The sequence below is a fragment of the Corvus kubaryi genome, unplaced genomic scaffold, assembly GCF_017639235.1.
Source record: "Corvus kubaryi isolate FWS band 111438036 unplaced genomic scaffold, C.kubaryi_AGA036_p1.0 37179, whole genome shotgun sequence".
In the NCBI taxonomy this organism is placed as follows: Eukaryota; Metazoa; Chordata; class Aves; order Passeriformes; family Corvidae; genus Corvus; species Corvus kubaryi.
Window position 1 is genome coordinate 903,801 of NW_024581049.1, and position 11,160 is coordinate 914,960.

Here is an 11,160-nt window from a genome sequence, read left to right on the forward strand (position 1 = left end):
AGGGACTCACCTGTCTGACCAGGAGGGGACAGGGACTCACCTGCCTGGGCCATGAGGGGACAGGACTCACCTGCCTGGGCTGCAGAAGAGCTGATGATGACAGGGGCAGGGGCCACCAGGCGCACAGGGGCCCCCAGGCCGTTCCTGGCCCCGGCGTTGACCACGAGGGCTCCGGTTTGGTCGTAGTAGGCAGCAGGAGCCAGCACTGGGTACCCTGCAGGGGCAAACACAGGTGACAGGGCAGGTGACAAACAGCTCAGTCATCTCCAGGTGACTGCAGGGTTTTTAAAAGAAAATCTGAATGGGGAAAAAAAGGCACAACAACCCCCAAAAAATCCACAACTTTACACCAGGTAAGATTTCCAGGTAGAAAAGGCTTCTTCCCTCCCTGAACCTTTTGTATTACATTGTCCCCAGTGCAAATTCAGCTAAAAAAAAGGGTTTAGAATACAAAAGCACCATTTCTGTTCCATTTTAAGTACATGTGCTGGGATCTCTCAGAGCTGGGAACACCCTGCACGTCCAGGGTGCACCCACAGGGAGCTTCCAGTTGGGTATTTTGGAAGGCTGGTACCATAAAATATCCTTTAATGTATGTAAATAAACCCTCCTAAATGCTGGTGACACACAGAGCAGCAGACTGACAGCAGAACACAGCGATTTAGGCACCTCATTATGGAATTCTACATTAAATGAAAACGTTTAAAATTAAATGCAGCGACTCTCAAAGGTGGGGGGTCACTAAGAGAACGCTCCCTGTGAATATTTGCTTTGCAAAGATAGGCACAAACATGTATCTGTAATTGTATATATGTGTGCATTTGCTTTGCAAATACAGCCCAAACAACACAGATTAAAGGAAATCGGCACAGTTCCCTCTGCAATTTAATACTGCAACGTTCTTCTCAAACAATAAAAAACCCCATTAACAACCATGTGACGCTGCCAGCAAGGATCCAAATGATAAATCCAAATAATCCCTTTTTCCTTACATTTGACCAGCAGGACACATCTGCACATTATTCTGATGAGCTCAGGTGTGGCCTCTGCCATCACAGTAATGCCCCGAATAACTGAACGTCAGCAGTTTTACCCCAAAGCCTCACGGATCAGAGGCAGAATTCCTACACAAAGAGCTAGAAATGAGAGCTAAACCCTGCTCCCTTTTATCCCTTTTCTTTCCCTGTTTTTAAGCCTCTGTGAAGAGGAGGGGAAGCCGCTGCCAAGTCGAGCACCAGGCGGGGATGGAGAGCTGAGGTGAATGAACGGGGCTAAGAAACCTCTGAGGTTTAAAATGCAGATGCCATAAGCTTGAAGGGTCCACAGAAAAATCTGGAGGTGATTTTCCATAGGAGCCATCAATTCTGGGAGTACCACAGGGGGCCAACACTGCTGTCACCTGTGCCACAAGGTCACCGGTGACCCCTCAGTGCTGCCGGGGGGACACACCCAACCCTCGAGTTAACCCCTGGATTAACCCCCCAACCAACACAAGCAGGCACTGCCCATGCCAGGCTAAGGCAGCCCCAGGAGATCCCATTTCCCAGGCCCTCCCTGGCCCTGGGAGGTGCTGGTACCTGGCATTCCCGCTGCCAGCCCCTGGCCGAAGGCGAGCGCGGAGTTGACGGCGGCGGCGGCCACCAGAGGATCCGTCTGCTGGCCCTGCTGGTTCTGGTTGGGAGTCAGGGGACGCTGGCTGGCTCCTCCACGGAGAACCTGGAGAGGACAGAACAGCCACGGGGTCATTCTGGGATCCAGGGGCGAGCCACCATCACCAGGCAGGAGCAGGAGCAGCACCAGCAATAGGGGCACCTCTCTCCTTTGCTCTTAATTGGCTTTTCCTGACACTCAAAAATGACACTGAGGGGCTGGAGCGAGTCCAGGGAAGGGGCTGGAGCCCCAGGAGTGGCTGAGGGAGCTGGGAAAGGGGCTCAGCCTGGAGCAAAGGAGGCTCAGGGGGGCCCTTGTGGCTCTGCACAAGTCCCTGACAGGAGGGGGCAGCCGGGGGGGTCGGGCTCTGCTGGCAGGGAACAGGGACAGGAGGAGAGGGAACGGCCTCAGGCTGGGCCAGGGGAGGCTCAGGGTGGATTTTGGGGAAAATTCCTTCACTGAAAGGGTGGTCAGGCTTTGGAACAGGCTGCCCAGGGCAGGGGTGGAGTCCCCATCCCCAGAAACGTTCGAAACACACATGGACGTGGTGCTTGGAACGGGGGTCAGGGCTGGGTTAATGCTTGGACTCCACAATCTTTAGAGAGCTTTTCCAACCTTTCTAATTCCCTGATCCCACCTCCAACACTCATCCTCTGTCACAAGTGTTTAGGAGCCATCAGCTGACGTTTTGTGCCTGTCACCACTAAAAGCCCCTTGAGCAGAACCTTACAAAGCCCAGTTCAGGAGCTGGGGCTGACTACGGGGGGTGACCTGGGGCTCTCCAAGCCAGCAGAGACTCAAATCACAGGAAATCAAAGGACAATGGCAAAGTGGCTCTCCTGCAATTCCTGGGACAGGCCTGGTTTGCCAAAGCCTCGCTCAGAGCTGCTGCAGGAATCTGCAAGCTCAGCTTATTGAATGAGCCACCCCCATGTCCTCAGCACATCGTGGGTGTCACCTGTCACCTTTATTAACAGGAAAAACTGACTTTGTGCACTGAGAGGCTGGGAAGGATCCCGAGGTTCACTGATCTGGACGTGCCCCCCGAGTCTGCAGAGCTGCCAGAGCCTGCACAGGAACCCCCCGGCCCAGGGAATCTCTGGGAGCCAGGAATTCCAGGGGGTGCAGGCTGCAGCACTGGAATGCTGGTGGGTTTTATTAAAACACCATTAATGAGTCCCAAGGGTCACAAATCAAGTGTCCACACTCAGAGCTCCAGGTGCCCAAACCCTTTGCCTCAGCACTTTTACTGCAAACAATCCCCAGTGCAGCCCCTCACGGACGGAGGTTTGCATCAAAACCTGCTCCCGACCCCACTCACGCCTGCTCCACGGCCATAAAAGTAATGAAAAATCCCATAAAGGCCACTGGCACGGAGATATTTTATTTTAATAGCCTGAGCCTTTGCAGAAGCTCTCTCAGCTCACGCCTGCTGCATCTTGAAAGGCCTTGTAACACCTCCTGACATCGGGGTTTGGTTTTCAAAGGGTTTTCAGCTTCTGAGCTGAAAAACTCAGCTGCCAGCTGCTCTTTATTCTGTCACCTCCATCACCCAAGCACCAGACAGGAGAGCTGCTGAGGGGACTGAAGCCCAGTTCTGGTTCCTGGTGATTTCCCCTCCCACACCAACAGCACCACGGCTTTGCTGCTGCACAGCTCAGGCCATTCCCAACCCGATGCATCGATGTTTTCCAAGTAACAATTCCCCAGCAGTTCACCCCCACCAATGTACAGGTGCCACTCTCCACGTGCACCACAGATACATCAAATTACACGGCTCTTGTCCCTTTTTTTTTAGAAGAGGCCAAAGGGTTTTCTCCTCACAGAGCTGAGGCCAGGAGGAGTCAGGGAAAAAATCAGGGTTTAGAACGGCTGGAGCTGTGTCAGGGGAGGGTTAGGTTGGGTTTTACACAGAATCAGCTGGGCTGGAAAAGACCTTTGAGATCATCAAGCCCAACCTATGAGCTGACACCACCTTGTCACGCAGACCGTGGCACCGAGTGACAGAGGGACACGGACAGGCTCTCCTTCAACACCTCCAGGGCTGGGGGCTCCACTGCAGTGGGCAGCCATTACACTGACCAGACACCCTTCTTGGGAAGAAATTCTCCCTGATCTTCTTCCCCCAGAGGGAATGGGCATGGGAATGGTCAAAGGAATGGGCATGGGAATGGTCAAGGGAATGGGCACAGCCCCGAGGCTGCCAGAGCTCCAGGAGCGTTTGGACAGCGCTGCCAGGGATGCCCCGGCTGGGATTTTGGGGGGGTCTGTGCAGGGCCTGGGGCTGGAATCCACGATCCTTGGGGGGTCATTTCCAGCTCAGGATGTTCCCTATCCAACGCCCAGGTGTTCCCTGCCCCTGGAAGCCCCCTGGCCTTACCTGCTGCTGGCCCTGCTGGGTCTGCTGCGTGGTTTGCTGGTTGGCCGAGTTGGTGGCGGCGGCGGCGGCGGCCGCTTGCTGCTGGAAGAGGCTGGCGGGATAAACTCCCCAGGGAGTGACCCCATAGTACTGGTGAGGGACCACAGCCGGACCTGGAACACAGCGAGGGCGGGCTGAGCTCCTGCAGGGGGCAAGTGGCACACAGCACCCCAAAAGCACCACTCAGCGTGGCTGGTTTAAGGTGATCTGCAGGAAATCCTTTGTGAACACACAGGGATTCGGCATTTGTGTCACACGTTTTATAAAAGCTCCCGAGTCAGACCTGGAATTCCATCACTGCATGAGGTCAAACTCTGCCAGCAGTGATTCCATGCTTTTATTGGCGTGCCCTGGTTTTCCAGGGAAGGAACAAAATTGTAACCCATACAGAGGAACCTTGTTCAAGCCCAGAGATCAGCTTCTCATCCCAGCTGACGTGCGCAGCTCACTGCCATCCATCCACACTCAGCTCCTCAGCAAAGCACAAACCCTCTTCACAGCTGGACTGCATCAACTCTCAAGTGTTAAAATGTTCTCTTTCCTGCCCTGCTGCATTTTCAAACCCCCCCTAAAAGAGGCTGCATGATCCTGTCCCTTCCCACATCCCCTCCTCAAACTTCACATCCCCTCCTCAAACCTAAGAGGCTTAAAAATGATAATAATCATCATCATCATCATCATCTTGGAGAGCAGCAGAAAAAGCCTCACTGACTCCTGAAGATTCCTTGTGTTTATCAGCTCTCAGGACATCACAGAAATTTGGAGATAGCAGAATGGCAGCCTCTATCCTGAAACGATCCCAGCTGGAATGATGCTGAGGAAGCTCTCGGTGCTGGAGGGAGGAGCCCTTCCCACCAAACACCACGATGGGAATCCAGCGCTGTTTCGTACTGTGAGTGTTTGAGGTCTTTAGGAACGGCCAGCAGAGAAGCAGAAGTGCTTCCTTGGATTCCCAAATGCATCCCCAATCCCAAGGGCTCCTTCCCCACAGCGGGAATAGCTCAGGGCACACCAGGCCGAGCCAGAGGCAGGTGTGACACTGGAATAAACAAATCTTTAGAGAATCTTGGTCATGTCTGGAGTAAAAATAGGGATTTTTTTTTTTTTTTAAAGAGAGACACTCAGCAGTTGGGTTCTGACCAAATCCGTGATTCCATGGAAAATGAGAGATGACACAAAAAGGGAGGTGCAGACACTGCTGAGTGTTCGGTGTTAGCCTGGCTGTGACAAAGGGGAAAACCCTGGAAGAAACTTTTCCTTTTGCTTTTTGTTCCTTTCTTCTCTGTTTTTTTTTACAGTAACATTTTCTTGAGCTGAGTAACAGCTCAACTGCACTCCTGCAGATGCCAAGGGTCTGGATGAGCTCCTGCTCCCACATCCACACTTCAGGATACTCATTCCATGTTTCATGCCAAATATTAAATTTGTATTTCAAACATGTAAGAGTTACTCTCCTTATATTAATTCTGGTTTTAACCACTGTGCTTTGCCCAAATTTAGGATTTAGGTGCCCAGCTCTGTGCACAGCAGGGAGGTGCTGCCCAGTTCCAGGGAGCTGCTGAAGGCTTGGATTTGTATCTCACCCCAAAGCCCATCCTCGCTGGATTTACAGGATCAGAGAGGCTGACCTGCTTCTCTTACTCAAATGTGAAGCAGCAACCACTCATTTCTTACCTTCCAACCCGGAAATTCATGAGCAGTGGTGGCTAAAATGGGAAAAAACCTGTGGCAAACGAATCAGTGCCGTGCAGGTGGTGCCTGTGGTGCCTCGGCAGGCACAGACGGGTACCCAGTGAGTGACTTTAACCTGCTTATGATCACTGAATGCACATCAAACCCCGACTCCCGGGGTTCTTCTGCACCCAACAGGGAAGGAGCTGCAACTGCTCCATTTTAATGCAAGTCATTAACCTGCATTTGCCCTCGGGCTGCTGGAAGTTGCTGCAATCCCCTTTATCTGGGCAAAATTTGGGCACCTCTCTGGGATATTTCAGTCTCAGCTCTAATTATCAACCAAGCACAGTCTGGATGGGTTTTTCTCCTTGTCAGAGGTCGCTGCCAAAGCCTTGGAGGAGACATGAAAGCTTTGAAGTTCGCAGGCAGCTGGGCTTAAAAGGGCTGCAAGTCTGGCTCAGCTGCTCCAAGCACACGGAGACAGAGGCTCATCACTGAACAGAGTTCTCAGTGAGGGCAAGTGTGGCATCACTGCCAGACTGCAGCAACACCCAGAGCTGCCTCTCCAGGAGATGCTGCACCTGCTGCTGCACTCATTAGAGCTGTGCATTCCTGAGAAGATAAAAGCCATTCCAGAGCCTTTGGAAGCAAATGTTCGCAGGGACTCTCACACATCAGCCACTGCTGGATGCCCACAGCTGCTCCTTGCAGCAAACACGAGCAAATGCAGCTGTGAGTGTGCCCAGAGCAGGGGCTGTGCTTTCATCCCAGCCTGCCCACTGCGATCCCGCCGAGCAGGAGCCGTCCTGCTCCCTGCAGGGACAGCCAGGGATGAGGAGCAGTGGCACCAGCCCCAAGGGGGCTCAAACAGAGGCTGCAATCAGCAGCTCAGCAATCAGCAGCCATCTGTGGGGTGATCCCTTGGGAACTGCCAGCACGGCACCCACAGGTGTCCACGGGGCGCTGCTTTTTAGGGATAGCAGTGGAATACTGAGCTCAGAAGTGCTGCCCCTGATCCAGGCCCTGCCTGACACTGCTGAGGTACCTGGGGTAAATCCAGGTGCTGCCAAACCCCAGTCCTGGGAGGTGTGTGCACCAGCTCAGCACCAAGGGCCCGAGGATTCCAGGACTCCAAAGGCTGAAAAAATCCCAGACCCTGCTGTGGGAGCCTCTGCTCTTCCTGCATCCAGGTTATCTGAGCACTTCCCCACAAAGAACAGGAACACTCCTCTACCTGCAACACTCCAGCTCAGAGAGAATCATTTCCCAACTGGCCTTAAAAAAGGCAAGATTTCAGTTTTCTGAGTGACATCTTCCTCAAATGATGGAAGGCAATTCAAAGGCAGCAGTATCTTCCCCACAGTTTAAAATCTAAACGAGTTTTTTTTTCTAGGAAGTTCTTCCCCCTGCATTCAAATTTGTTCTTTAAAATGCTGCTATTGTTGGGAAGAGAAGAGCATTATCCCAGAGCTGCCACTCTCACAATCATGACAAACCTGCCATAATGGCAAACCTTAACTGACAGATGATCTCTGCCATAAAACACACACAGAAGTTTCCTCTCTGCTCTGAGAGTGAGCAATCAACTCCCCAACAACTCCAAACTCGTTTCTTCCATCTCGGGAGCTTCTCCAAGTCCTCCCAATTTAACACCCCCAGACACATCAAGGAGGATTTTTGGCTTTATATAAACATTTAAATTGTCCCATGTCCCTCCAGTGCTGCTCTCAGTCACAACAGAAAAAAAAGGGGTCTCAAAACTGCTCAGGTCCAGACAGAGAAAATGTTTTTCAAAAATAAACATCACCCTTAAGTTTATCTTGTCATTTCTAGGGTCCAAAGCTTGATGAGAGGATTAAAATAACCCCTATTTCTCCTATTAACACTATAAATACACCCAGCACATCACACATGGTTTTGTTTCTTTCAGGAGTCATAAATTTAGAATTATTCAAGTAGAGACGCTGCTGCCAAGTTTGGGGATGCTTTAGGTATCCCTGGGGTGTTATTTCCAGTTCAAATGTCTGAAACTCCAGTTAGGCACAGCCTAGCTGGGCTCTTCTCCTAGTCAGAGGCTGCAAGAGCTCAGGCAGCTGCAGCTTCAGCAGAGCTGAGAGAAATAAAAAAAGCTGTGGCCAACACTTGGTGTTTCCTGGAAACGTGGCCCAGTTCCACGCGGTCTTTCTAGGAAATCAAGATGCTGCCCTGCTGCTCCTCTGCACGCTGGTGTTACCCAGAAATGAGCACTGGGAGCCCTGAGGTGATGCAGAAAGGCCGAGGGAAAACCTCCTTGTAAGGAATCCTTCACAAACCTCCCCTTCTGCCGGGAGCCGGGACTGCCATGGGCTGGCACCTCCTCCCTGCTGAGCCCTGACTGAGCTTCCCTCTTGGATTTGCCAGGAGCAGCTCAGCTCATTCACTCCCTGCTCCATTCACCACCACACCAGGGTTTATCAGGTCCTGGACCAGCAGAAATCTCCTTTACTCCTGCTCTTGGCTCTCTCCCATGGAATCACAGCGTCACTTGTTTGCCAACACCCTGGAGTTGCCTACAGCCGATCTCCCCACGGCATTGCACAATCCTCACACAGAATTCCCAGCAGCCCAGGCCAAATCCCAAATTCTAACCCAAATTCTTTACATCCATCTGTGTGATGCACTAAAAACTCCGCCCAAGTGGGCAGCAGTGCCTGAAATCCCATTTCCCCACTGACCTGACGGTGGCCTCAAAGCTTAGAAGCTCAGCAGGGGTTATGTAAGAGCTGGAGAAGGGGCCAAAGTCGTGTCCCAAACCACGGAGTGTCACATCCACACACATCCCACGGTCCAGGAGTTTGATTTGGGAGTTTACAAGCTCTAAGTGGAACATGGCAGCAGCGAGAGCCTCCACAAACATCCCCACTCCAAACAGAGCAGGGTTCATCTGCAGCACAGAACCTTTCCTCTGCCTTGCTCAAGGAAAGCCAGGCATGGTTAGAAAAATACTCCTCTAAAAGCACATTCTTCCTTCAAAAACCCTCTCCTAAAAGCACATTCTTCCTTTAAAAATCCTCTCCTAAAAGTACATTCTTCCTTTAAAAACCCTCTCCTAAAAGTACATTCTTCCTTTAAAAACCCTCTCCTAAAAGTACATTCTTCCTTTAAAAACCCTCTCCTAGAAGCACATTCTTCCTTTAAAAATCCTCTCCTAAAAGTACATTCTTCCTTTAAAAATCCTCTCCTAGAAGCACATTCTTCCTTTAAAACCCTCTCCCAAAAGCTCATTCTTGCTTTGTCCCCAGTGCTTGGGCAAGAACTTTACAGCACCCAGAGCAGAAGTGCAACGCTCACCGTGTCCCCCAGTGCCTGATGAGCTGTGGCTCGGAGCTGTCACCTCCAGACACGCCAACTGTGGCTGTGACAGCTGGCAGAGTTTGGGAACTGATGCAGGAGCGTTTGCAGGAAGATGCTGCAGGAAGACAAGAGGCTCCATCTTCGCTGCCATCTGGTCAAGGGCACATTCCCAGCGTGAGCCTTGGCAGATATGGGTGTGTTTACCCAGAGAGCCTGCAAGTGTAAATTCCTAACAGAACTTAAGGGTTTGCAGGATGCACCACGAGCTGAACAGAAAGGAGAGACAACTGTCCTGGCAGGAAACACATCCTGCATCTTTCCAGCCCTTTCTAAGTTTGCTTTCAGAGGTTTTCCTTGCTACTGGCAGTCACCAGAACACCCCAAAAATGGAGCAGTATTTGTGTCTGTGAGTGGTTCCCTTCCCATTTGCTCCGGGAGCCCAAGCCCACAGCCAGCACTGAACAAAAACGATCCCATTTCATCTCCAGCAAACACAGTCCCACGACAAATTCTGGATTTACTCCCAGCCACGGCATTGTATCAACTCTCCCCCCCCAGACACGGTGCTGTAGCGATGTTCCACTTCCCCAGACACAGACTGAGAGCAGGAATGATGCAGGGAATGCCGAGAGAGCTGGAATTTCTCACCTAACGTGGCAGCTGCCGCCAGTCCGGCCGCGTAGGGATCCGTCCCCGGAGGCGCCGCGCTGATGATGTAGGGATTGGGAACAAAGGCAGCAGGAGCTAAACCTGCTGAAAACATTCCTGTCAGTGAAAACAAACTCCATGGGACTGCAGCCCCACCACAACCCCGCTGCTGCTGCTGGGCAACACCAAAGTCAGGGTGCTTTCATGTTTTTAAGCTTTTTACAGGTGGTTTTCTACAGCGCGGGAACAAGCAGTGAGGGCTGAGAGGCAGAGGAGAGAGCTGGAATAAAAGAAAAAACCAATTCCAAGGATTCAATGCTCCTTAAGTGGTAAAATCCTTTCTATCCAACAGCTCAGGTACCCGTGCAGGGCAGACAGACCCTGGTCAGGAGACTGGGCAGCAACATAAGCCAACTATTACTCCTCTGTATTTCCTACAGTGAATGAATCAGGACCCAGACCACCCAATTCAGAGCTCCATGCCCACCACAGGATCCCAGCATCCCAACTGGTTAGTCTGGAACGGGTTCAGGAGTGGAAAAGCATTCCCCCCCTGTGCAAGGGGACAGTTTAAACATTAGAGAGAGCCCAGGTGGGCGGGAGAGGGGTGGGGAGGGGAGGGGAAGGGGAGGAAGTTAAAAAGCTGAGTAATTTCAATCCCTGAACTCCACTGAGCACACAAGGCCACTGCACAGAGCTGGGAGAGTCCCAACATGCTTATACTGGGATTTTGGGCAGGAAGAACTACCACAAATTGCCTACTGTGCTGAAAACATTGGAGTTTATTAATCCAGGAGTAGCCCTCCTATAGTTTTCCTGGTTTTCTACACACAGGATGAAGTGCTTTATTCCCAGTTCATAAACATGATCTATTTTATGAATGTTTTTATTAATATCAATCATGTGTTTGCATAAATTACACCTTTAACTCATCAGACCCCAGGCAGCACATTCAGCTGATATTAAATTGTGCATTTTCTCCTCACTTCACTGTGCTGCCACCCTGATTTATGCCTCACTTGGAGACTTCCAAACTCTCCTGACTGACCAGCACCCTCAGGAGGGTGGGACTGTCAGTCCTGCCAGACAGGGAAGTCCTTTAAAAGGCTTTTCATGTGTGCAAGAGACACCCTCAAGCAAATCTTTAACAGTGCACATTATCGCCTGTGAAAACACACTTTAACCCCTCCCAGTCCTTTTTCCCCTGCTGTTCTCCCCATGGATCAAGAGAGGGGCGGTGGAATGGGCTGCAGGAGAGGGCAGACTCACCTATGTGTGGCTGGTGGGCAGCAGCCAGGGCGTACTGCTGCTGCTGTGCTGCCGTCAGCTGCTGCACCGCCAGCGCGTTGGGCCTCTGGAACAGCTGCGGGCACAGAGCACAAAGAGCGGCCTTAAAGGGGGCACAGGAACAGCAACAGTGCCCTTGAACCGGGCAC

General features: G+C 51.7%; 1 protein-coding gene and 1 non-coding gene across 8 annotated transcripts in view; both read right to left on the minus strand.

Annotated features, from left to right (window-relative positions):
* PUM1 (pumilio RNA binding family member 1) overlaps positions 1–11,160 on the minus strand; it is a 63,530-nt gene that overhangs the window by 13,349 nt on the left and 39,021 nt on the right. For 4 of the 7 annotated variants that reach the window (XM_042021949.1, XM_042021944.1, XM_042021943.1 and 1 more), the window contains exons 8-12: positions 10,994–11,087; positions 9,725–9,841; positions 4,031–4,182; positions 1,578–1,716; positions 71–214 (exon numbers count right to left, since the gene is read on the minus strand). In XM_042021949.1, coding sequence (XP_041877883.1) covers positions 71–214; positions 1,578–1,716; positions 4,031–4,182; positions 9,725–9,841; positions 10,994–11,087 — 646 coding nt within the window. The remainder of the gene's footprint in view (positions 1–70; positions 215–1,577; positions 1,717–4,030; positions 4,183–9,724; positions 9,842–10,993; positions 11,088–11,160) is intronic. The other 3 variants (XM_042021947.1, XM_042021946.1, XM_042021945.1) reach the window with 2 other exon arrangements.
* On the minus strand, positions 6,195–6,282 carry LOC121661585. Its single transcript, XR_006015036.1, has one exon. It is a non-coding gene; the product is annotated as a small nucleolar RNA SNORD103/SNORD85 (small nucleolar RNA).